The 22,170-nt window shown below is 36.0% G+C and overlaps 2 protein-coding genes across 2 annotated transcripts in view; both read right to left on the minus strand.

Moving 5' to 3' along the window:
- Positions 1-22,170, minus strand: part of LOC111545272 (translation initiation factor IF-2-like) — a 156,276-nt gene that overhangs the window by 51,495 nt on the left and 82,611 nt on the right. The window lies entirely within an intron of this gene.
- Positions 10,820-11,758, minus strand: LOC111545187 (olfactory receptor 2M3-like). Its single transcript, XM_023216093.2, has one exon. It carries the CDS (start codon positions 11,756-11,758, stop codon positions 10,820-10,822), a length of 939 nt encoding a protein of 312 aa, XP_023071861.2.

The following is a 22,170-nucleotide window of genomic DNA, read 5'->3' on the forward strand; positions in this document are numbered from 1 at the left end:
TGGGAGGCTGGGGTGGGGAGGGTCACTTGAGCCAGGGAGGTCGAGGCTGTAGTTAGCTGAGATCATGCCACTGCACTCTGGCCTGCACAACAAAACAAGACCTTGTCTTAAAAAAAAAAAAAGAATTCAAACCATGGATTATAAGGAAGCTCAATGAGATACAAGACTAGGTTGAAAACCAATGTAAAGAAACTTGTACAGCAACCCAGGAAATGAAGGACGAGATAAACATCCTTAAAAAGATCAATCAGAGCTTCCAGAATTGAAAAACTCACTTAAGGAATTTCAAAATACAATTGAAAGCTTTATCAGTAGACTAAGCAGAAGAAAGAATTTTGGAGCTTGAAGCCTGCTCTTTCAAACTAATTCAGTCAGACAAAAAAGAAAAAAGAACTTAAAAAATGAACAAAGTCTTTGAGAAATATGAAATTATGTAAAGTGACCACAACTACAAATTATTAGCATCTCTGAGAAAGAGAAAAGTAAAAACCCAGGAAAACATATTTGGAAAAAAATATTTTTTAAAGTTTCCTAATCATGCTAGAATCACAGACATTCAGATACAAGAAATCCAGAGAACACATTTGAGATACTTTACGAAATGAACATCACCAGGACATGCAGTCATCAGACTGTCCAAGGTCAAACCTAATTTAAAAATCTTAAAGGCAGCGAGAGGACAAGGCTTTGTTCATTTTCTAAGTTCTTTTTTCATTTTTGTCTGACTAAATAAGTTCAAAAGACCAGTCTTCAGATCATGTTAAAAAGGAGCCCCATGAGGCTAACAGCGGAATTCTCAGTTGAGACTTTACAAGCCAGGGGAAATTGGTGGCCAATTTTCAGCATTCTTAAAGAAAACAAATTCCAACAATGAATTTTGTATCCCACCAAATGAAGTCTCATAAGCAAAGGAGAAATAAAATATTTTCCAGAAAAAGAATTGCTAAGGGAATTTGTTACCATTAGGCAAGTCTTGCAAGTGGTCCTTAAGAGTTATAAACTTGGAAATGTTTATAGATTTAATAATGATATCTGCTACCACACAAAAAAACACAGAAGTACATAACCCACACACCTATAAAACAACTACACAGTAGAAAGTACTAAGAAATTAGCTAATAACATCATGATAGGATCAAAACCTCATGAATCAATATTAACCTTGAATATAAATGGCCTAACTACCCCACTTGAAAGGCATAGAGAAAAGCTGGATACAAAGAAAATTACCTATAGATCAGCTGCCTTTAAGAGACCCATCTCACACATAAGGACATCCATAGGATTAAAGTAAAACATTGCAGAAGGATCTATCATGCAAATGGAAAACCAAAAAGAGCAGTACTCACTGTTCTTTTATCAGATAAAACAGACCTTAAACCAACCACAGTCAAAAAGGACAAAAAAGGACCTTACATAATAATAAAATGTTCAGTTTAACAACAAGACTCAGTGACTATTATAAACATCTGTATGCACACAAACTAGGAAATCTAGAGGAAATGGATACATTCATGGAAACACAAAATCTCCAAGATTGAAACAGGAAGAAATTGAATTCCTTAACTGACTAATATTTAGTCCCAAAGTTGAATCAGTAATTAAAAACCTGCCAACTAAAAAAGCCATGGATTAGACAGATTCACAGCTGAATTCTACCAGATGTGCAAAGGAGACCTAGTACCAATTTCACTGAAACTATTCCCCCAAAAAATCCAGGAGGGACTCCTCTCTAACTGATTCTATGAAGCCAGCATTACTCTGATATCAAAATCTAAAAATGACACAGTGAAAAATAAAACTACAAACCAATGTCTCTCTCTGATAAACATAGATGTGAAAATCCCCAATGAACTCTCAAACTCTCAAACTGAATCCAGCAGCACATTAAAAAGTTAATTTACCATGATCAAGTAGATTTTATTTCTGGAATGCAAGGTTGGTTTAATATATGCATATCAAAAATGTGATTTATCACATAATCAGAATTAAAAGCAAATGACACGTGATTTCCCAATAGTTGCAGAAAAGGTTTACAATGAAATGTAGCATTCATTCATGATTTAAAAAAAAAAAAAAAAACCCTCAACAAATTAGACGTCAAAGGAGCATACCTTCAAATAAAAGACCCATTGATGACAATCCCACAGCCAACATCATACTAAACGGGCAAAAGCTGGAAGCATTTTCCTTAAAACCTAAAACAAGACAAGAATGTCCACTCTCACTACTCCTATTCAACATAGTACTAGAACTTTTAGCCATAGAAATAAGGCAAGAAAAAGAAATAAAAGGCATTCAAATAGGAAAATACATCAAGTTATCTGTTTTTACTGATGACATGATTCTTGCCTAAAAAATTCTAAAGACTCTGGCAAAATCTCTTAGCACTAATAAATGACTTCAGAAAAGTTTCAGGATACAAAATCAATGTACAAAAATCAGTAGCATTTCTATACACCAATAACATTCAATCTGAGTGTCAAATCAGGAATGCAATTACTTTTACAGGAGCCTCAAAAAATAAAATACCTAGGAAAATATCAAACTAAGAAGGTAAAAGATATTTACAAGGAGGTCTTTTATCCAACCTCAAACTATACTACAAGGCTACAGTAAACAAAACAACATCGTCATGGTGCAAAAACAGATGCATAGAGCAATGAAACAGTATAGAGGACCCAGAAATAAGACTGCACACCTACAACCATGTAATTTTCAACCAAGTTGTTAAAAATAAGCAAAGGTGAAAGGACACCTATTCAAAAAATGGTACTGGGATAACTGGCTAGCCATATGCAGAATAGTAAAACTGGACCCCTTTCACCATATAAAAAATTAACTTAAAACAGATTAAAGACTTAAATGTAAGGCTTCAAACTATAAAAATACAGAAGAAACCCTCAAAAATACCACTGTGTACATCAACTTTGGCAAAGAATTTATGACTCAGTTTTCAAAAGCAGTTACAAAAAATTGATAAGCCAAACCTAATTAAACTAAATAGTTCCTGCACAGTAAAATAAACTGTCAACAGAGTAAACAGTGTACAGAAGGAGAGAAAATAATAGCAAACTATGTATTCACAAAGGCCTAATATCCAGAATCTATAAGAACCTTAAACAACTCAACAAGCAAAAAACAAATAACCCCATTACAAATATGAAAAAAAACCCTCAACATCACTAGTCAACAGGGAAACACAAGCTAAAACCACAATGAGGTACCATCTCACATCACTCAGAATGGCTATTATTAAAAAGTCAAAAGACAACAGATGCAGGAGAGGCTATGGAGAAAAGGGAATGCTTATACACTGTTAGTGGGAATGCAAAATAGGTTAGCCACTATGAAAAGCAGTCTGTAGATTTCCCAAAGAACTTAAAATAAAACTACCATTTGATTTAGCAATCTCATTACAAAGTATATATCTAAAAGAAAATAAATTGTACCAAAAAGACACTTGTATGTTTATTGCAGCATATTCACAATAACAAAGGCATAGAATAAACTTAGTTGCCCATCAATGGTGGATTGGAAACAGAAAATGCAGTACATATACTCCATACAATACTATGTGGCCATAAAAAAAGAATGTCATGATGTCCTTTGCAACAACATGGACACAGGTAGAGATCATTATCCTAAACAAATTAATGCAGAACAGAAAATCAAATACCACATGGTTTCACTTACAAGTGGGAGCTACACATTGGGTACACATGAACATACCAGATGGAAACAACAGACACTGGGAACTATTAGAGTGGAGAGACAAGGTGAGGAACAAGAGCTGAAAAAGTCCTTATTGGAGATTGTGATAGGATCATTTGTACCCCATGTAGCATCATGCAGTATACCCATGCAACAAACCTGCACATGTACTCTCTGAATCTAAAATAAAAGTTGAAATTATAGAAACAAAACAAAAATATAATATGAAAATTTCTGTCCAACTGAGCTTTTTTTCTAAGCCCAAATTATGTTCTCGGAATTCCCAATTAAATTTTGACAAGCCACACCGACAGCTTTCAATGAGGAAAAGAATTGTCTTTTCAAAAACATTGCCAAAACCACAGCTAACTGCATGCTAAAAGATAAAGTTTGACCTTTACCTCACCTCATATACAAAAGTTAACTCAAAATGCATCAATGGCCTAAATAATAATAGGTAAAACTGTAGAAATAGTATAACAAATATAGAGGTATGTATTTTTGACCTTGATTTTGGCAATTGGTTCTTAGGTTTGATACCAAAAATATGACCAACAACAAAAAAGTAGACAAATTGGACTTATTCAAAATTTAAAACATGCATATATCAAGACATTATCAAGAAAATAAAAAAGCAAACTACAGAATAAGAAAATATTTATACAACATATACCCGATAAAGATTATTATAAGCAGGTTATGTAAGAACACACACAACTCAACAATAAATACACAAGCAAACCAATTAGACGATGTGCAACGGACTTGATAGACATTATTCCAAAGAATGTGTACAAATGATCAATCAAGAGGATGCTTACTATCATTGGTGAATTTGGAAATAAAAATCAAAACCACAATAAGACCCTGATTCACACCTGCTAGCATGACCAGAATTTTTAAAAAGTGAAAAAATAAGGGTTGGTAAAGATGTAGAGAAATTAGAATACTTAATTACTGTTTGTAGGCATGTAAAATAGAGCAGTCACTCAGGAAAGCAGCTTAGAAGTCCCTGAAAACTTAAATATGGTATTACATATAACCTAGCAATTACATCTTTAGGTATATGCCCAAGATAAATAAATGAGCCTATTCACATTGACCCACGTACCACAATATTTACAGCAATGCTGTTTACAAGAGTCAAAAGGCAGAAACAACTCAAATACTTACCTGATAAATGTATAAACAAATTTTTATGTATACATGAAATTTATTACATACTAATTAAATAGTACTTACTACAATAATATTCAGACATAAAAATGATGAACCTTAAAAGCAAAGTACCAAAATGCCACATATAAAAGGTCATATATGGTATGATTGCTTTTATATGTAAGATCCAGAACAGGCAAATCCATCAAGACAAAGCAAGTTAGTATTTGCTATTTGTGTTCCTCAAGGATCTCCAGAAAAACAAAAACAATAGGATACATAAAGACATATGAGGATATTTATACTGGAAATTGTCTCAGGTGATCACAAAGGAAAATTTTAAAGACTACCCCATTTTGCACCTGACTGGCTTAAACTTCCTGTTTACATATAAAAGTGTAACTTCTCAGAGATCAGGCCTTCCTCCATATAAACTATAATCCCAAATAAAACCTTTGATTATACTAATTATCTACTCTCTCACTGTTGGGGGAGCATGATGAGAAGGACAAATACTTCACTTTCTCCTGAGCACAGACTTGTTTTGCTATGGATTAGTACACATAAAAATAATCAGAAAATGTCTGAAATGATTCTGTGACTTTATACAGGAATTTGCTTCTGCCCAGGGGCCTGCTGAAGGTCACTATTAGAGCTAGAGCTTAGGTGCATACCATGGTGACTTCAGGGTTGTCACCAAGCGTTTGGGGCTTGTCTCCTCTGGGCACAGGAGAGGATCCTATGTCTCTGGCTTTTGAAGTAAGGCTTTGCCCTAGGACTTCCTTCCGCTGATGAAATATGAGAAGAGACACGTGTCACTCCAGGTGGAAGCTTTTACAAACCACAGCGGGGTTCTCCCTGTTCCTCTTTTCCCCACCATATATTGTTTCTGAGATGACAGATGATGAAAAAAACCTGGAATTCTGAGCCAGCACATGGAGAACTGCTGCTCTGGAGAGCCACCCAGTCCCACCACCCACTTTGCAGAAGGAAGAGACAATTTTTCGCTTTTTTAAAGATTGAAGTTTTAGGACTAGTTATGGCAGCATAACCTACCCTTCTGACTTTTGCTCTGTGTCCATTTCTTTATCTGTATTATGGAGATAATATTAGTAGCTACCTCATAAAGCTGTTTTAAGGATTAAGAGAGTTAGTATGTATAGAGCTTTAAAAACAGTGGCCACATATTGTAATCTCTCAATAAATGTTAACTAACCTCCTGGAAATAATATTTTTCAATGGTTTAAAGCTTATAAATACATTCTTGGTTGATGCATTTGGTGTTTTTAAACACATGATGGAGACAAACACACATAATGATGTTAAGCTAAAATAACAGCTAGAGTTTATGAGTCTTGTATTTTTTTGGAATATGTTATTTATTATCTGTGCTGAGTTATAGTTTAGAATTTTTAAGAAACATGGGCATGTAGTATATAATTAGTGTTTTATTTTCTCCAAATATAAAGAAGATTATGTGTTTTACAAGAATATAGAATAAGATGGAAGTTGATAGGACTGATCCTGTTTTCCCAGGACCATTTATTGAGACTGTCTTCTCCCCAATGCATGTTCTTGATGCCTTTGTTGAAAATGAGTTTACTTTTTTTTTTCTGATTTTTATTTATTTTTTTATTTTTATTTTTATTTTTTTATTATACTTTAAGTTCTAGGGTACATGTGCATAACGTGCAGGTTTGTTACATATGTATACATGTGCCATGTTGGTGTGCTGTATATGTGTGAATTTATTTCTGAATTCTCTATTCTTTTCTATTGATCTACATGACTGTTCTTATACCAGTACCATGCAATTTTGGTTTCTACAGCTTCATAGAACATTTAAAAGTCTGGTAGTGTGATACTTCTAGTATTGTTCTTTTTTTTTTTTTCTTTTTATTTTTGAGACAGAGTCTTGGTCTGTCCAACCCAGGCGGGAGTGCAGTGCCACAATCTCGGCTCACTGCAAGCTCTGCCTCCCGGATTCACACCATTCTCCTGCCTCAGCCTCCCAAGTAACTGAGACTACAGGTGCCCACCACCACGCCCGGCTCATTTTTTTTGTATTTTTAGTAGAGATGGAGTTTCACCATGTTAGGCAGAATGATCTCGAACTCCTGACCTTGTGATCCACCTGCCTCAGCCTCCCAAAGTGCTGGGATTACAGACGTGAGCCACCGTGCCCAGCCAGCATTGTTCTTTTAACTCAATTTTTGCTTTGGCTAATCTGACTATTTTTTAGTTCCATATAAATATTAGAATTAATATTGCTATATCTGTGTGGAATGTCATTGGTGTTTTGATAAGGATTGCATCGAATGTTTAGATTGCTTTGGGTAGTATGAACATTTTGACCTGTGGAAACCAGTATAAAATGGTCAGAACCAGCCAAGACCAGTGACAACTGGCATAAACTAAATTCTGGCTAGTCAAAAATTAGTCAGAACCAGTCATGGCACATCATAATCAGTGCAAACTTGTTGTGGCTAGTTGAAACAAGCCTAAACCGCTTGCAGCCTGTCAGAACCAGTTCAAACTGAGATCAGTTGAAACTGGCCTACACCATTTAGAAATGGATGCGATGACTCAGAACCAGCATAAACTTTGCCCAGTCAAAACTAACCTAAACCAATTGTGGGTAGTCTAAATCAACCTAAACGAGTCATGACTCAGCAAAACCAGTTCCTTTGGCTGAGTGTAACATAATGCTCTTTCTGGTCCTGCAGTGCGTTTTAGTGTTTAACTATGGCAAGTCAGGTAAAATGACACATCTGTCCAAGATTATACAATAGGAAAGTTAAAAGATTTCAAAGGTCAAAGAGAAAATGTAAAAGGCCCCGTTTAGTCTCTAGTAATGACCTTTCCCCTAAAGAGATGTGAGCATTTCTTGATTGCGTGTTGCAGTTCTTGTCATACTGGTGTTACTAAGAAGTGTCTCAAAAGAAAACTGACAAGAGCATGACTAGTCAGAAACAATATAAACTTACTTTAGCTGGTTGCAATTAATCAAGCCTGGTTGAGGCTGCTCCCAGCCAGTCAGAGCCAGTTGTGGCCAACTGAAACCAGTCTAAACCAATCAGAGCCAGACATGACCAGTCAGAACTGGCAGAAATGGATTGTGGCTGCTTAAATATGATGAAAGTGGTGTGGCTGGTCATAATCAATCCAAAGCAGTAATGGCCATTTGAAACCAACCCTAACTAGTTGTTAATGATGAGAACTAATCTAAGCCCATTGTGGCCAGTGGAAACCAGTCTACACCATTCAGAACTGGTCGTGACCAATCAGAATTGGCAGAAAATGATTGTGGCCAATCAAAATCAGTTAAAACCAGTCAAGACTGTCATAGCTAGTTTCAACTAGTTGTGTTTAGTTGAAGCAGAATAAAACCAGTTGGAACTAGCTATCTTTGGTCGTAACTGGCATAAACTGATGATGTTTAATCAAACTGGCCAAATCCAGTCATGACCAGTCATATCTGGTCCAAACCATTTGTGTCCAGTTGAAACCAACTTAAAGCATTTTCAGCCATTTTTAAGTGGCCCAAACCATTGGTGGCCAGCTGATACCAGTCTGAAATGATCAGAATTAGCCATGGGAAGACAGAACCACTATAAACCAGTTGTGGCTAATCACAGCTGGGTGAGGACAGCACAAACCAGTCTAAACCATTGCCTCCAGTCAGAACTAGTCTAAACTGGTTATAACATGTTGAAACTGTTTTACAACAAAAATAAGTGACCATGACTAGTCAGAACCAGCCAAAACTGACACTGGCCAGTCAAAACTAATTGTGGTCAGTTATAACCAGTCAAAGCTGGTTATGTCCAACCTAAAGCAATCTAAACCAGTTGTGCTGATAAGAACTGATCTAAAGCAGCTGGAGCCAGTTGAAACTGGTCATAACCAGCCATGACAAATGGATAGCCACCAACACTGCTCACAGTTTATCTAGACTGGCCTAATGCTTAAGATGGGTCACAACCCTTCCAAACTGGTTGTGGCCAGTGGTAGCCAGGCTAAATTGGTTGCATTGGCCAGAACTAACCTAAAGCAGACATTGGTAGTTAAAACCATTCTAAATCATTTGGAGCTAGCCATGCTTGTCCAGAAGGTGTCCAAACAAGTTTTGGCTAGTTGAAGCCAGTTAACTCAGTCACAGCTGGTTGTGGTTCATTATAACTGGGCTAAACCAGTTGTGGCTTATCTAAACACATCTAAATTAACTGTGACCAATTCATAAAAGTCTCCTTGGCTTAATGGAATGCTCTTTCTGGTTTTAGAGTGACTTTTAGTGTTCCGTGTCTGCTCAAGATTGTACAGTGAGAACATGAAAAGATCAAAAAGAAAATTTAAAAGATCCCCTTTAATCTACAGTAGTGACCCTCTTCCCAAAGAGGTATCTGTGTTTCTTGTTTGTGTGCTCTTGTTCTAATCATATCATTATCCCCCATTTGGTAAGGAGCCTCTCAAAAGAAAACTGCAAAGACTGACATAAGGACATAAACTCTACAAGGAAGCGATCTAACCATGAAGCTGGTCAGAACTGGTCCAAACTGGCTGTGACCAGCTGAAACTGGTCTAAACTGGTTAAAACTTGACATAGTCCATCAGGACTGGCATTAATCAATTGCAGCTTGATTTAGCCTGTTGGAATACCTTTAAAAGAGGACTGAGGCTTTCCCTGAGATGAGAAAAGCTCTCCTGTGGACCTTGAAAAAGCAACGTACCAGGAGTCATTCAGCTGAAAAAAATGAAAGATTTCAACCAATACTTGAGCTTGGAATATGACTCTTAGCTTGATATGACACTTGCAGCCCAAGCCAACAATTGGATTGCAATCTTAAAATACCTTAAGCAGAATACCCTGCCAAGACATGTAGACTTCTGATCCATATAAATTGTGACAAAATGAATAGTTGCAATTTACAGCTACTAAGTTTGCAGTACTTGTCATGCAGAAGAAGAAAGCTAATATGGTGGGAATGTTATCATAGATTTTTTAACACAACAGTTAATATTCATATTAGGGAATAGCAGTTTTTTCTCATGAAAGATATAAGAATGTCCATAATTACATTTATTATCATATAAATATCATTACAACAATATCTATGGTAATGCCATACATCAAATTATGGAAAACATGAAGACTTCAGAAAATAAAGACTTCTTTATTAAATTCAATAAAATTACTAATAAATCCATCAAAAAGTAATGTTATGTGATTGCAGTACACTACTCTTATAAAGATTAGAATATCTAAGAATGTAAAATTCACACTGAGAGAATTTTTATTCTCAGCTTAGTCTCTTGTGCATAATTTAATGCCTGTGGAAGAAGGAAGTAAATGAGATCTTCTCAATTCTCCACCACCCTGGAGGAAGACAGTGTCCATTACAAGACATGCACAATATGCCCGAACCTCCGTCTTATATATCTTTTTTCTCCATCTAAGTTACATTTCATTTTTATAATGATTCTAAAGACATACTTTTAAGTTAGTAGATAAATAATTTGTGATTCATACTAACACAATGATTAGTCCAAAGTGTGGTATTGACCTTAGTAGAATTCTTTGTTTTTCAAGGATTAATCTATGTGTGTTAAAAGATGCCAGATTTAATATATGCAATCAAACAATGAGGTACTGTGACAAATGTCTCTCATTTGTTAGATGATATTAAAAAGACAAAATATACAGAGGTACATTTTCTATTGGAACAAATATATACTTATAGCCATATATTGAACTAATCACAACAAAAATATGAAATATTTGAATGAACAAGAATGCAAACAATTTTTGCAATTTATTAATCTTATGCTGCTAACTGTAAATATATACAAATGAGTACATATTAGGTTCTGGATTACTTTAATTGAATACATAAATTTAAGCATGAAGCAAAGTATGTAAGAAAAAAGCAAAATATTGTTAGGCAATTTACTCTTCAGACTTGCCCTTCCCAAATACCTTCATGAACCCTCTAGCCACTTCTTTGTTCCGGAGGCTGTAGATGAGGGGATTCAGCATGGGAGTGAGGATGGTGTAGAATACGGACACCATCTCGTCCTGGGTGGGTGAACGTTCAGATGTGGGTCGCATGTATATAAACATGGCCGCTCCATAGTACATTCCCACCACCATGAGGTGGGAGGAACAGGTAGCAAAAGCTTTACGGCGGCCCTCCCCAGATCCCATGTGAATGACAGCCAGAATAACTCGAGCATAGGAAGCAATGATAATTGCTACAGGGAAGAGAAGCATAATCACACAGCAGATGAATATCATCCTTTCAAACATCAAGGTGTCATTGCATGAGAGAGTAAGAAGGGCAGGAACGTCACAGAAAAAATGGGGTATTTCCCGGGCACCACAGTATGAGAAGGACAGTGCAACAGCAACTTCAATTATACCATCAAGGGAGCCAAGAATCCAAGAAGCAGCAGCCATGAGACCACAGATTTTTTGGCTCATGAGGACTGGGTATCTTAATGGGTGGCAAATGGCAACATACCGATCATAGGCCATTGCAGCCAAAAGGAAACATTCAGCTCCAAGCAGGGACACATAGAAGAATATCTGAGTTCCACAACCTGCCAGAGAGAGAAATTTTTTTCCAGACAAGTAGTTGAAGGCCATCTTGGGTACAGTGCTGCAGACGAGCATGAGGTCCATGAGGGACAGTTGGCTGAGGAGGAAGTACATGGGGGTGTGGAGCTGGGTGTCCAAACAGATGAGGAGAACCATGGCAGAGTTCCCCATGACGGCCATTGAGAAGATGCCCAAGACCAGAGTGAAGAGAAAAGTGTGAGTGGGGCTGTGATTAAAGATTCCCAGGAGGATGAAGTCAGAGTTGAAGGTCTGATTCTCCCATGCCATGATCAATATGTTCACTATGGAGAATACAACGTGTGAGAAATAACCAGAATTATGTCACAGAAATATCAAGGACTTCCCTCGGAGAAAAACACACCTACAGAATGTAAACATGGGGAAATTGTTTCTCTGGGCATCAAATTTTTTATTTGTAGACTAGGAAATTTAAGAATTATTTTTAGCTCGATGTGAATTTTTTAATGCACAGTACATAGCTAACGCATATGATAGGTTTCATAGTAAAAACATGGGATTTTTCTCGAGTTCTATAATCTAGTTGAGCAACAAGTCAACTAAAAAATGTAATGTAGCTTATCCCTTTATAATTACACTGAAATCATGAGAAGACTCATGAATTTGGGGGAATTTCATTACATTACTATTTTATTTCCTACAGAAACTAATCACATCACACTATGATGCTAACAAAATTCCATCTAGGAAAGTGTAGATGGAAACAAATACTAAAATGATACATGATTCGTTGAATGCCAGGTAATGAGAACAAATTAAAATACCAGCATGAGGAGTATGTTACTTGATCCTTATTGCAAATAATGGTAAGTTTCAGCAGAAGATCCTCACCAATATGCCCTGGTCCCTAAAAGTTAAATGTGTCCATAAGACAGTCAGGTATAGTGTATCTTCCTGAAGAACTAGGTTACACGAGAGTGTCAGAACATATTTCAAACTCTTTCAGCTGTGTCATGTTAGATGATTATTTTCTCTAATCCCTGTTTTCTACTCCATAAATTTTGATATTTACAATATCTATATTATAAGGTGTTATAAAGACTAAACAAAATTAGATTTTAAAGTATTTAGAACATTACATGGGATATGGTTCGTACAATACAAACATTTGAAATTAAATACTATTGGAGGGAGTACAGTCTATTCCTAGTTTAAGAAAAAAAAATCTTCATTGTCTTTAGAAAGACCCTTTTAAGAGCAATCTTGTGGCTAAAAAGTAGCATCTTTTTAATTTTCTATTTTTACAATCATTTTGTTTCATTCTTGTGCCCTTTCTCCACGGATTAAGGAATTGGCTTCCTTTGTTTCTCTCCTGATAACCTCTGAACAAATTGTTCACACTGTCTTATTAATTTTTTAATACTTTTGATCTATGTAGTAATCACTGGTTCTGTGACTATAACAATATTCTAACTCTAGTGTTCACCACATCCAAATTCCTAATCAGTTCTAAATTCTCTAAAATGTTTTTCACATTTACAGTGCTATTAAAAAACTCAACCCATGTAAACTAACACATCCTACTTAATTTTTTCAGATATTTTCACTTTTCCCACTTTTCTTAAAACAATTAGTAATTATATTTTCTGAAATGTTCTATCATTCATCCTAGTGTAAACCTTTCAATATACATCCCACAGAAAACTGTGAAACATTTTTAAATACCCATAAATTTTTGTTTGTTAATTAACACTTATTGCCCAGTGAAAATTACCACATTGCTTGACTCAATTGCAGTCCCTCTAATAAACAAAATGTATTTTTTATTTCAAGTTCATCCATGTTGTTATACTTGTGTGAAATTATCTCTTTCCCCATGTTTTGAAACATAACTACTAAAAGTTTATGGAAAATCAACATTTAATGTATCAGTTCCTAACAATGCTTTTTCCATTTTGTACAAAACAATATTTCAATCCAATGTGCTGCATCCTTGAAAGATAATAAGAACCTTAAACATCAATTCTTTCAAGTTGTATCTAAATTACATAATTAATTAGTCCACAAATTAGATTAGTAATTGAAGGAAGCTGTGTACCTTGAGGAACTCCATAGATCATGTACCTTCTGACGTGTATTTGTCTTCTTATTTATCTTTTTGCCTAGCCAGGGACTTGTTCTTCTGTTTAACCACAACCCTACACCCATAGCTTGAATCACAGAGGGAACTAAAATGTCCTGGTCCCCATTATTAACCAATGACAGGACCTGACTCTAATTAGGTTTAATTTTACATCTTTTTTTTTCTCACAAATGTTTTCCATGCCTCCTGTATTAACAACAAACTGTGGCATATTTTAAATCTATACCTTGTCACATTCTGTCCACTTATATAAAATCATCTGTTCACTTTACCCCATATTAGGCCCCACCTGAAGAACAGCAGTGTGGGATAGTAGAACCGATCAAGGCGAGCTGTTCTTTTATTAATTGAGAAACATTTTTCAGTTGTTAGTTCCTAGCAAAGAAATACAATATCTACAGTATAGCAGATAGAGAGATGCAGCCTATATATTCCTCTAATATTTTCATAGTTCAAATATTTTCAAGGTTAGTTTGCATAGAATATATTTATTTTGTGTTACATTGTATTACCTCACTTTTTGCCAAAGCCAGTCTTACAAGTTATCCTTTTCTTTACTTTCCTATCAGAGGAGACTAAAGCAAATAGTATTTCTTGGTTGTCAAGGCACTTATTTCTGAGCACTCAGCTGTCTCCTTCACTTCAGTCTCACATAAGCAACATCTTAGTGAAAGCCAGTTAAGTGATATTAGGAAGAACACATTTATTTAGAGCTACATTAGCATGAAGGGTTAGTGTAGACATTGGAGTTGACGCTTAAATCATAATGTGTAATACAACATTGTTTATACATTTAGTGAAAATTTAATCACAAGTTTGTATCCAATTCTCGTGAAATCTCTTGTCATATGGAATTAATAATCTTTGTCTCAAATATCTTTAAAACATAACATTTTGAATCTAAGATTCAACTTTAAACAGTTTGGGTTTTTAATAATTATAACTATAGCCTAAAGGGGTTTTACAAAGATACTCCAAGGAAAGGGGGATTTGAGATAGTGAAGTGAGAAGAAGAGAGAAAAGAAATGTTGGCTGAGTAAAGACAGAGCATCAAAAGGCAATTCACACTGAAAGAAGAAATGCTGGTGCTGCAGGGAAACTGAGAGGAACGGCGAGCAAAGGAGAGGAAAATGGGGCAAGAAGCCGTCCTTCAGTGTTGGTGACTAAACTCAGTGTCTGCCCTAGATGTGCTGCATCGTGCCAATAGACAAATCACTCTCCCACTTCCAAACATAGATGCAAAAACCAGGTACTACATTCTAGACAAAACTGGCATGCAAAAACTCTCCTTGCTGAAACTGAGAAATTATTCATCACATACACCCCGCTGCCCACAGGCAGAAACTTCAAATCACATCTCACAGAAAGGATTGCTGGTGTCTTTTAAAAAGGTTCATAAGTACTTCTGAAAAAAAAATCTTTGCATCTGTACTCCTGGAGATTACGGATAAAATTAATCTTATATTCTTCAGGATATCACAATACATTATTTTTAAATGTTTCCAAAGCACCCTTTGATCCTACTAATAGCACTCTCCTTAAAGGCATTCAATGTCTCAATTTTGTTACAGAACATACTACTTTCCTTATTGATCTTGTTTGTGAGGAATTTCAGAAAATTGTTCAAGCCTCTATTTCAGGTCATCTGTTCTCTTTTTCTAGCACAAACCCTTTGCATTTCTACTTATAGATCTCTATGATACAAAAATGTGAGCTTAGGTCTTTCTCAGATTTGTCTTGCTTGAAATTATCTTTCTTCTCCATAATCCTTTACCTCTGTAAATCATATGTCTTCTTCCAGTTACAGCACACATGCATTCTTCTCCATGCTTGCTTCATCATTCTGCAGATAGCAAGCTCTGCCTTATTCAACTCACAGAACACATGTGGCCACTATCTGTTTTACACAAATTGCAAATGTCAAAAACCTTCAAATTAGATAAACCTGGGCTTGCCTTTCTGCTGTAGAACCAACAATCTTGCTACCAGGCAAGTTAAATAATATCTCTGAGATTAAAAAAAAATCCCCATCAATCACAGAATTGCTATAAAGAATAATGAGTTATTTCTTTAAAATTTTTTCCTTAAAATAATGTATCGCAGTAGGCATTCATCAGATGACTGTTACCATCATTGTATACATCTTGTCACACATTTTTTGGTAATCTTGCAATAAGCTTCACTGTTACTCAACAGAAAATATTTTTGAAAATATACTGTTTTTCTTACTAGATTGTTGGTAAGCTATATGCTTATTTCTTATGTACTCTTAAACAAGTGAGGTTTACACAGTGATGGAGTCCATACATCCTCCATAATTAATTGAAAGTATGAACAAATAGACAAGATCCACTGGAGAATCTTACAATGATTCTTAACTTATGTCATTTTCTATTGCTGTAAATAATACCTTACATTGACTTAGCACGTTTACAGGTATTATTTCATTTAATATTTTTCAAAACCTGTGACAAATATAGAAACACACTGCTTTAATTTCAGAGAGATGTGTTGCAGATTAACATGAAGCATTTACTTCCCTATTTTGAGGACTTTAAAACAGAATAATTTTTGATATAGAACCTTTGCACAAAATGCAATTTCATTAATTGTGGTTGAACTCCAGAATGCCTTAGATATTTTAGACTATACTCCATCCCTAAATCTTACCTTCCAGATGTCTTCAACAGGATATGTTGCTTCAAAATGGCTGAAAATGTTTAAATTTCTAGAGATAACCCTTGCAACACAATTATACTAAGTCCTCTGTGATTTAATTTTTCAATTCCTCCAGGATATTTGGTACCTTGACTTTAATTACAGTACTTTAAGTTATCATTCACTTTTTCTTGTAAAGCCTCATGTAATTTAGCTTCCAACTGGAAAATATGATTTACTGATGCTTAAAAAAGAAAGTTCTGTCACTTTTTTGATGAACAGTATGAACTTCCAAGCAAGATGGCAGAATAGGAGGTCACCCACTTGTATCCCACCACGACCACATAAACTTTGCACGCATCTGCAAATCCAGGTCTCTTGTGAGGAGGTTGTTTTGAGAGTGAAGACCCACACCTCGGTGGCAGACACACCAATTAGGTTCTCAGGTACAAATCTGGAAATCACCCCGTCCCCCAAAGGACTTGGTTATAGCCCCGTTCAGCCTTGTGTCTGTTGCCAAAACCATCTGACAAAGGGTCCAGGAGGAATCATGCCCAGCAGTGCCGCAGCAGACAGACTCATCTGCGTGCCTGCATCAGTCTCAGCAGTGGGCCTGAAAGTTTTCCTGTAACTTGCCTCCAGCTACTTTTGGTTTTAGTCCCAGCTTTGTATTGTTCACAAGAGGACTAAAAGGGAGACTCACTCATCTGTGCATCCAGGACAGGCTTGTGGGCCTCTGTCCCAGAGTAGACTCTGAACAGACACTGTCTTAACTCCAGCCCTACTCTGCTGCAGCCCAGGGAGTTTGCCTCCCTGTGTAGGAAACTACTGGGAGACTCACCCATCTAAGCCACTGAAACAGGCTTGCTGGTCTCTGACCCCAAGAAGATCCTGACAAAGGCCCAGTCATGACTCCAGCCACTGTTTGCTATAGTCAGGGAACTCTCCCACTTATGCAGAAAGCTGCAGAGAAATGTACGATTATCATCCACTGGAACAGGCTTGCCAGCCTTCACCCCACAGCAGACTCTAAAGGGGTCTAATCTCAGACCCAGCTCCTCTCGCTGCAGTTGGGAAGCTATCCCAAAGGCATGAGGATTTGTTTGGAGACTCACTCATCTGAACCACTGGGGAGGATTTCTGACTTTTCAAAAACAGCAGCTCTAGAAAGGGCCCTGAATATCAGAGCTAGCCTCTTTCAGCTGCAGTCTACATGCAATCCTGCCTACATAGGGAACTTCTTGGATTCTTGCCTGCTGGTGCAGCCATGTCGAGCTTGCCAACACGGAACCCATAGCAGATTCTGAATTAGTCCCGAAGCTTGGTTTTAGCACCTCCCAGCTATGGTCTGGGAGCATTTATATACAGCCAGAGTCCTGGAGGGAGAGGCAACAATCAGTCCCTGTGGCAGGCTTGTCAACCTCTGTTTCTCACCAGGTTCTCGAATATCACTGACTTTGGTTCTGGTGCCTTATGTTTGCAGACTGAGACCACCTCTGCCTGCCTGGGGACTCAGAGGGAGGCATATCCAGTAGTGCCTCTGAAGGATAATGCCCAAATTTTGTTCATATTGTGGACCTTGAAGTGGCCATGTGAGTTGACTCCAGGTCTTCTCAACTGCACCTGAGATCAGAGCTACTCACCCAAGAACCCACTGGGAGACATACCTATCCTCAACCCAAGAGACAGGATGGAAGATCTCCGTTGTTGCTGTGGCCCTAAAACATCTCTGTGTCTCAGCTCCAGCATGTCTCAGCATACACTGAAGCAGTGCAGCCAGCTCAGGGGCCCATCCAGCGATTCAGTGGGACTCTTCCCAGAGATCTAGGGAAATCACATTGATCAGCATACCTAATAAAATCCAGCCATCTGTGAACCCTGAAGCAGACCACCAGCCCCACAGACCAAGGTCCTGGAGACAGTTCAGTATTCAGTACGTTCAGGATCCAGACACAACATACACTCAGTCTAGTTCATGGGAATAACCCTACCAACTGTGGCCTCCACTGTGGAACTAGTATCAACCACAATACCCAGATCCAGTCCCACTCAACTGCAATCTCAGAAACAATTTCAACAGTCAGGATCCCTGGCTGGAAAAGACTTAACTTGTTTCCAGTCTGTAAGACTAAAACAGGAGTGTGCTTCTTCATGTGCTCAGGGGCCAATACAAGGCTACATGTTAACAAAGAATGAGGCAAACATGATACCACCAAAGGAAGCTCATGAACTCAGATAATAAACCCCAAGGAAATGGCGTTATATAAATTGCTTGGAAAAGAATTCTAGATGATAATCTTAACAAAGCTCACTAAGATACAAGAAAATCTCTGAATGACACACTTCTTATTGCTGGTGAAACTAACACAGATACTATTTGGTTAAGTCATAAGTTAGTTACTTGTTGTAACCGTACCAAGGGTGTATTTGCAATTCGTTGCGTACATCAGAGAAACCAGCAATATTGCCCAAGAATACAAGAAAATACATTTAAACAACTATATAAATTAGAAAAACAACACAAGAAGCAAATGAGATTCTAAAATGATAAATAGAGAACATTTTTTAAAAAATAACTAAAAGAATTACTGGAGCTGAAGAACACAATGACAGAACTGAAAATTTCAATAAAGTTCCCACATGAAACACAATTATGCAGAAGAAAGTATTAGTGAATTCAAAAACCAGGTCATCTAGAGAAACAAAAAACTTTCAAGAGCTAACAAAAATAAGAAATATATGGGACACAATTAAATGGACAAATATACAAATTATGGGAGTATCTGAAAGAGAGGAGAGAGACAGAGACAAAAAGTTTATGAAAAAATATTATTTGAATACTTTCTGAAGTTAGGAAAGAATATGGACATAAAGATTCAGAAAATTCAAAGGATGAAAGCAAGATGAATTCAAAAAAGAATACTAAGAGGTACATTATAATCAAATTGTTAAGTCAAAGACAAAGTGAGACTCTCAAAAGCAGCTAGAGAGAAGGAACTTGTCACATATAAAGGATCTCTCATAAGGCTATAAGTGAACTTCTAAACAAAAATGTTGCAATCAGAGGAAGTGGAGAGACATATTCAAAGTATACAAACAAAAGAAATTGCAAACCAAGCATGCTGTGCCCTGCAAATCTGTTCTGCAAGTGGCAGATAAAAAACAAATGCTAAGGGAGTTCATCACAAGGAGTAAATAAATTTCACCAAAAGGTCACTATAATAGCAACAATAAAACCCTGATGAAAGAAACCGAAGAAGATACAACTAAATGAAAAGATATCTCATGTTCATGGTTTGGAAGAATTCATATTATTAAAATGTTCGTACTACTTAAAGCAATCTACAGAGTCAATAAAATCCTTATCAAAATTCTAATGCATTCTTTATAAAAATAGAAACAAATCTAAATTTCATATGGAACCACAAAAGAACTTGACTAGCCAAAGCAATCTTGAGGGAAAAGAACAAAGCTAAAGGCATTACACTACTTGACTTTAAAATATACTGTAAAGATATAAATAACGAAAACAGTATACTACTAACACAAAAACAGACTGATAAACAATTGGAACAAAATAGAGAGCCCAGAAATATAGCTAAACATTTATCACCAACTGATTTTCAACAAAGATGCCAACAACATACATTGGGGAAAGGACAGTCTCTCCAATAAATGCTTCTGTATAAAGCTGGATATCCACATGCAGAAGAATGAAATTACAGGTTTTTTTCTTTCATCATATACAAAAATTAACTCTAAGTGGCTTAATGACTTAAATGGAAAACTTAAATTAATGAAACTACTTGAAGAAAATATAAGGAAAATGTTTGATGATGTTGATATGGGGATTTTTTTATAGACCTCAAAGCACAGGCAAGAAAATCAAAGACCGAGAGATGGGATTACATTAAACTGCAAAAGGAACAATCAGCACAGTGAAGAGACAGCTTATGGAATGGGAGGAAATATTTGCCAAATATACATATGATAAGGGGCTAATATCCAAAATATGTAAGAAACTTAATAGCCAAAAATAAATAAATAAATAAATAAATGATTTAAGCAAGACACCCAATTAAAAATGGTCAAAAGGCTTAAATAGACATTTTTCAAAAGAAAGCAAACAAGTAGCCAACAGGTAAAAACAAGTGGTCTGCATCTAATGATCAGGAAAATACAAATCAAAAACAAAAGCGATATCACTTCACAGTTAGAATGACTATTTAAAAAAGATAAAAGATAACCAGTGTGGGTAAGAATGTGGGGACAGGAAAACCTATTCACTGTTGTTGATGATGTAAATTAGTACAGCCATTATGGAAAACAGTATGGCGGTTTCTCAAAAAATTAAAAATAGAACTACTATATGATCCAGCAATGCTACTACCAGGTATATATCTAAGGAAAAGGAAATTGGGGTGTTGAAGAGATACTTGCACTCCCATGTTTTTTGAAACAGCTTAAAATTACTCAAAATATGAAACCAACCTACATATTCATCAATGGATAAATGAAACATGATATATATACACAATGGATTTTCATTCACTCATAAACCGGAATGAAATTTTGCCATTTACAATAACATAGATGAACCTGGAACACATTATATTACGTAAACTAAATCAGAAATAGAATTTCAGATACCATATGCTCTCACTCATATGTGGAATCTAAAAAAGTTGATCTCATGGAAGTCAAGAGCAAAATAGTGATTACCAGAGGCTGCAATGAGAGAAGTTTCAAAAGACAAAGTAAGAAAACTCTATTTGAAGGTAAACAAAAGCAACAACAACATGAAAAGATTGCTATTTAGGAAAGACAGAAAAATTAGGGAATTCATACAGGAGGGCCAATATGTGCTTAAGGACATTCCTAGAAAGGGATATAGCAAAATAATAGTGAAATTAATATTCTTTAAAAAATTTCTCTCAACTGAGATATATTAACTATCATGTTCAAATGCAATAGTTTTTTTTTTTTTTTGTATTGCAGCAATAAATTCTATAAGATGAAATGATGTTGTCAACCCCTCAATGCAGACATAAAGTGGAATGTAATTCTGCTGCGACAATGGGAGAAGAGTAAGGAACCTGGGGGTGTTTATGGAGAAGGGAGCAGGTCACTATCCATGTTAGCCTATATCATGGGTCAAGGAATGGTATTTGGGATATAGAAATCAGGCATTAGCAGATGAATGTGTTGTCTAAAAATACATGGGCAAATACGGAGAAAAACTGGAAAGATAAATTGAAATCCTTGACTTTGGGGTCAGCAAGAGTTTCTTATGTTTCTAACATTTTACCCTGCTGAGACCATGTCTATGGATTACTTGAATAAAACATTAAAGTGATGTAAGAATTATGTCACAATTGAGAATTTAACCTGCAGCTTCATAATAATGAAAGACTGGTAGCTTTTACTCTGAGATTTGGAACAAGACACTAAAGTCCACTTTCACTGCATCTACTCAACAAATTACTGGAAGTTCAGTCAACACAATTAGAAAAGAAATAAAAATATCTTAATTCAAAAGAAAAATAAAATTATTTCTGTTTGCATATGACATAATTATATATGTAGAAAACTTAGGATAAGTAACAAAATCAGGAAAATTATGGGATGCAACATCAACAACAGAGAAAACCTGTTGTACTTCTATACACTAACAATAAACAATCTGAAAATTGCACTCTGATTTTATTAACAATAGTATCAAAAACAAATGAAACATTTAGATTAAACCAAATCAAGGAGGTGAAAACTTTACACATTGAAAATGGCAAAATGCTGATTAGAGTGATTAAAGACATAAATAAATGGAAATGCATCCTACATATTTATTTATTGGAAGGCTAATACTGTTAAGATGTCAACAATACCCAAAGTCACCCATTGATGTGCTGTATTCAAGAGA

The sequence above is a fragment of the Piliocolobus tephrosceles genome, chromosome 1, assembly GCF_002776525.5.
Source record: "Piliocolobus tephrosceles isolate RC106 chromosome 1, ASM277652v3, whole genome shotgun sequence".
Taxonomy (NCBI): Eukaryota; Metazoa; Chordata; class Mammalia; order Primates; family Cercopithecidae; genus Piliocolobus; species Piliocolobus tephrosceles.

Bases quoted from the DNA above. Each gene is read 5' to 3' on its own strand.
- LOC111545187 (XM_023216093.2), bottom strand. From the start codon at position 11,758: ATGGCATGGGAGAATCAGACCTTCAACTCTGACTTCATCCTCCTGGGA.